Genomic DNA, 5,921 nt, shown 5'->3' on the forward strand with positions numbered 1-5,921 from the left:
AGCCTCGCATGACAAATGAAAATATTTACTCTCCTTGGTACAACCTTAATCCACAACATGGGAAAATTATTAGAGTTTAGGTAAGTTATGTCAACTTCTTTCCTAGTGATGAAATAGTGAAAACACCATTCACATCTAAACCCTAAAACCAATGACTAGTTATAGAGTTACCCTTATTATCAATGCTTCTATAGAATAAGATGTTGAGAAATATTATAAGGTTTGAGATCAAGGCAAACATGGAAATTTATGCCCATACAAATCGCATATGAACCAAGGGTCTAACCACCCCTACACCCCCATGATCCCCATAAGTAGACATGATAACTTTCTTCCACATCATATATGTCCCGTCTTTGAAATGCCACCAACATTTAGCAATAAGAGCAAGATTAAAAGCCCTTAAGCTGCCAATGTCCAAACCACTCATTCCCTTTGAGTTCATAGTCTTGTGCCAAGTACTCCAAGTGATGTTCTTGTGATCTGCAATGCTACCCGATAAGAAGTCGGTATGCATACTTTCAGGTTTGTGAATGACTTTATTAGGGACCATATAAAGTGACAAAATGTATGTCCCAAGGATTCCAAGTACCGAAGTTACAAGGGTCAACCTACCTCAATTATATAAAGTTTTAGCTTTCCATTAAGAAAGTTTCTTTTGAAAATTTTCAATAAGAGGCATGCACCTATATGGAAACTCTATAACTCATCCCACCCACACGCATTCCAAGATATAAGAACAGGATGTCACCTTAGTTTCTTTTGAAAATTTTCAATAAGACGCATGCACCTATGTGGAAACTCTATAACTCATCCCACCCACACGCATTCCAAGATATAAGAACATGATGTCACCTTCTTTGCACTTCATCAAACAAGTCGTAAAAGAAACCTTGAGTCTTGACACTCCAATGCCCATTACTCTACACATCTTAAAATTAACCTTGAGACTGGAAGCAATGTAGAAACAAGTTAGAATTCTCCTAAGGTTTCTTGCATTTTCCTTAGACCATTCCCCCACAAAGTTGGCATCATTTACATATCGGAAAAGCGATATATTGGGACCGAAGTTAGGCAACTCTATATCTTGAAATATACCTTTTTGCAAAGCTTCATCCATCATCACTTTAAGACCTTTGATGGCTAAAATAAAAAGAAAATGGGAGAGAGGGTCTCCTTGTCTTACCCCTTTTTCCATGAAGAATTCCTCGGTAAGAACCCCTTTCACAAGAATAAAAACCTTTGAATAGGAAAGAATAGCTTGAATCCATGTTCTCCATGTGGCTCCGAATCCCATTTAGCACATAATGTCCTTTAAAAAAATCCAATTTAAAGAATCAAAAGCTTTATCAAAGTCCACCTTGAACATGAGCAAGTTTTACTTATACTTTTTGGCCATGTGATCAACTCATTGACAACCAAAGGACCATCCAAAATGTTTCTCCTAATGATGAACGTCGATTGTTCGCTACTGGCCACCAAATCAATAACTTTTTTGAGATGTCCGACACGTAAGAATTTTAGATATGATTTTAGTGATGCAACAAATTAGGTTGATCGACATGTACTCTGTCAGGTTGAGCATATCATTCTTTTTGGGGATAAAAGATATAAATGAGGCATTGCTACCTGGGTTAGGAACTTGTGCTCTTCAAAATATTTGACAACATTGACCACATCTGAACCAATAATATTTCAGTACCTTTTTATAAAAAAAAAGAAAAAAATAGAAACCATCAAGTCCCAGGTATTTGTCTTTATCGCAACTCCACACAACATTTTTAATTTCTTTATAAAAAAAAATAGTATTTATAAAGCCATTCCACACAACATTTTTGACATTCGTGTTTACCATTCCGTGAAAAATGAAGACCTTACAATTAGGGGTGGCAATTTATGACACGACACGACAAAAATACACAATACGAAACGAAATTTGGACGAAACTAAAATTTGAATTTGTGCTCGTGTCGTGTTCGTGTTAACTGTAAAAACACGATGTCGTGCCGTGTTTAAAATTCGACACGAAATTGACACAATTTAACAGTTCTTTATCGTGTTTTTCTTGTTTGTCGTGTTTATCGTGTTATATTTCATAAAATATTCATTAAATAAACTAGTTTTTAGTATATGTTATATTTGTCGTATCGTGTCGTGTTTTTCGTTTTTTAATTCGTTCGTTTTCGTGTTAGTTAAAAAAACACGACATCGTGTCGTGTCGTGTTCGTGTTACAAAAAAACTTTATCGTGTCGTGTCGTGTGAGACAGAAACACGAAATGATAGTACAATTTACCACCCCTACCTACAATATGGACATAATACATACATAAGTACATAATATTTAACATCGCCAACAAGGATTATGGGGAAAAAAATAAAAAAGAATAGGAAAAACTAGTCTTACCAAGAATGCCAACGAAATATATTCTCAACGGAATAAACAGTCAATCAAAAAACTAACCATTGCCAAAAACAAAAAGTTTCTGATGATCATGGTTCCACATCAATTAAGTTGATAGCGTACATCCTATTTGCTTTATACCAAGAGTTTTATTACTCATGTTGAAATTAAAATAATTTGACAAATCGATCTTATTAAAATATTGATTATATATTTCACAAATATATATATATATATATATATATATATATTAATTTACTGTTGTGGGGATTGACGAACACCATGACCCATAAAAATGAAATGCTTTAAACAAACAAAGACTTGATTAAGTAGTACCTATTCACCCGCCATAAAGTAAATTGATTTCAGGTTGCCCTATTTCATATTCATTTGTAACTCGACTCCAAAAAAGAAGTATTTTTTTCCTCGAAAAACAAACTACGTACCGTGTATGTGTAATCTGTAATATGACTTACATTTCTCATTAAATATTGCTGTAGCATTTAACATCACTAGACCAGTATCCTCAGAATATATATATTTGGATCAGAGAAGTTGTCATCTTCTTTTACCCAATGTCTATACATGCCAGCTAGATATGCATGACTCGTACATTTTATTTCAGCTTATAACTAAACATTTCCTTCTTCCTTGCATACATTTTATCTCTGCATGCAAAATAAAACCAACTTCAGTAAGCTGTAAGATTCTCAAGGCTTCAGCTAGCTCGAGATGATGGATACAGGAAACGGACAACTCTCAGTTCCTCCAGGGTTTCGATTCCACCCAACAGATGAAGAATTGCTCTACTATTATCTTAGGAAGAAGGTTTCTTATGAGGCCATTGATCTTGATGTTATTAGAGAAGTGGATCTCAACAAACTAGAGCCATGGGATCTAAAAGGTACGTAGTCTACCTCTTTAATATTTATAGCTCCGATCCGTTGATGCATGTTGGGTATTGTATTTGTTATATGAGTTCCATTTGTTTTTTATTTGATTAAAAATCATCTATTAGTATACAGAATATGATGGATTCGAATGAGCTAAGTTTCTTTTTATTTGCATATGTTCTTTCTACATAAAGTCATCTTTGGAAACAGTATATATCTACTCTATCCTTTGGTTAAGGTTGAGTTGTTTACATCTTAACATCGTTTATATGGGATCCGGGCTTTGACCATGTTGATGGTGTGCATACAATCCTACATGTACAATATATATAAATGATTTTTTTGTGAGATAATTCACTTAAGTTATACATCTTGTGATGAATTTGCATGTAGATAAGTGTAGAATTGGATCGGGTCCCCAGAACGAGTGGTATTTCTTTAGCCACAAGGATAAAAAGTATCCAACTGGAACGCGAACAAACCGGGCTACAACTGCTGGATTTTGGAAAGCAACAGGGAGAGACAAAGCCATTCATCTCCTTAGTAATTCCAAAAGAATCGGCATGCGAAAGACCCTCGTATTTTACACCGGAAGAGCCCCTCATGGCCAGAAGACCGATTGGATCATGCATGAGTATCGCCTAGATGATCAATACTCCAACGCTGCCACACCATCAGAAGTCCAGGTATATATATATATATATATATATATATATATATATATATATATATATATATATATATATATATATATATATATATATATATATATATATATATATATATATATATATATATATGATTAGATTATAATTAATTACTTGATTATATATGTCTACGCATTTGATCTTGTTATTGTTCGTTTTTAAAGCTTACTAGTTAATTAATGTGAAACAGGAAGATGGTTGGGTTGTGTGTCGAGTATTCAAGAAAAAGAACCATAACATGAGAAGCCCATTTCAAGCCGACGATCTTCAACAAGAGGATGACCATCAACAGTTAATTGATCAAGACACGAATAAGAATGGCAGCGGTGGTGGCCATTCTCTACATCTTCAAGCTCTACATGGCTACGAGTGCAACATGGCTAGTAATACAACATTATTTGAGGGTTCCATGCATCTTCCTCCATTGTTGACTTCTCCTCCCGACCACACCCCGTATTTTCTAGCACCACGACAAAGTAATGAAGCCAGTACGATAATGATTAATGACATGGATTGTTCGAGGAACTTGTTGAGTTTAATGTCAGCGAGTCGAGCTGGATGTGGGACTTGTAGTAGCGGACATAATCAGCGAACACAAGACAAACCGCTATTAGCTACTAGCAATCTGACTGCGGATTGGTCGTTTCTTGACAAGCTTTTAGCTTCAAACCCACATCATCACTCGGGGATTACCTTTGATAATCACCATCATCAAGGTACATGTAACGATCCTTCATCTTCCCAACCCTTTCATCATCCTGATGTGAGTGCGACATCTCATGTTTTTCCTTTCCATTACCATGGTTATGAAACCGAGGTTTTAAAGTTCTCAAAGTAGAGGAGGATGCTACTTAGCTTCCTTATAAGTAAAGGGATATATTTATGAGATCGATGTAGTTTTACTGAACAATGTCCTTCAATTCACTGCTTGAGCTCTTAATTCCGCCTTGGTATAAATCGATCTGTCGTGTTTTTTAACCATGGCAACTATTCATAGTGTATGGAATTAAAGACTATACAACAGAAGATATAAGGACACGTAGCTTTTTATCGACATTGTTGTAAAAAAACATTACTTCCATTATTATACAACCATAACCAAATCCTATAAGTTTGGTAAATGCCGGTAAACCGCTTTATTTATTTAACAACCCTAATTTGATGTCAGGGTTATAGATATAAAAAAGCTGCAACACTTCTAAATTTATAAATTAAATATTTTTTTCTCATATCTACAAGTGTATAATTAATTAAGAAGGTATAATTAACTGTGTGAAAATTATTATAAGAAATGCTTGATAATCATTGCATCATAGTTTTAAGTATGAAGATTAAGGTAATTTATAGCTAGTTAAAATCTTAAAATTCAGAAGTAATTAATTACCATAGAAATTGTTTTTGCGAATTGTGAACCATGTAATTAATCTGTAATTCTGCATCTTTTAAGTCTATAAATATGTTTAAAAAAAAAGGCAACCAATTTGTTGTAATATCAACTAAGGTCAACTTAACGATAAGTTAAATCGTGACAAAATAATATAATCTTAGCAATCATGAATATTATCGGTAGGTCTTTCTTGCGGTAACATTATCGCTGAGATTATGGCAATTGTTGAGGATTTTGAGCATACAAAAATGGCATGCTTTAAGCCCTTAAATCAAGGTTGACCACACTGTTGAAAGTTAAATTTGGTCGGTAGTAACAGACAAAACGTCAAGAATAGATATTACAAATAGTTTTACAATTTATATGTATCCCTGATGACGTATCTAGATACAAGCATATATATCACAAATATTTTTCGTAAAGTTTTGAGTAAATTACAACGAATTTGGTTTGGGGTAATTTGTACGTTTGGTCCCTAACTTACTTTTTTAACTCGGAAAGTTTCTACTGTTTATTTTTGTTACGTGTTTGG

The 5,921-nt window shown here is 34.1% G+C and overlaps 2 protein-coding genes across 2 annotated transcripts; one reads left to right on the top strand and one right to left on the bottom strand.

Moving 5' to 3' along the window:
- Positions 1–790: 790 nt before the first annotated feature.
- On the bottom strand, positions 791–1,297 carry LOC145002915 (uncharacterized). The gene has a single exon (XM_078962096.1). It carries the CDS (start codon positions 1,295–1,297, stop codon positions 791–793), a length of 507 nt encoding a protein of 168 aa, XP_078818222.1.
- A 1,688-nt stretch (positions 1,298–2,985) lies between these two features.
- LOC145001178 (protein SOMBRERO-like) lies at positions 2,986–4,912 on the top strand. The gene is made up of 3 exons (XM_078960533.1): positions 2,986–3,306; positions 3,689–3,981; positions 4,193–4,912. Exons 1-3 carry the CDS (start codon positions 3,135–3,137, stop codon positions 4,838–4,840), a joined length of 1,113 nt encoding a protein of 370 aa, XP_078816659.1. The 5' UTR covers positions 2,986–3,134; the 3' UTR covers positions 4,841–4,912.
- Positions 4,913–5,921: the final 1,009 nt, after the last annotated feature.

Source organism: Lactuca saligna, chromosome 6 (assembly GCF_052625555.1).
Source record: "Lactuca saligna cultivar CGN05327 chromosome 6, ASM5262555v1, whole genome shotgun sequence".
Classification (NCBI taxonomy): domain Eukaryota; kingdom Viridiplantae; phylum Streptophyta; class Magnoliopsida; order Asterales; family Asteraceae; genus Lactuca; species Lactuca saligna.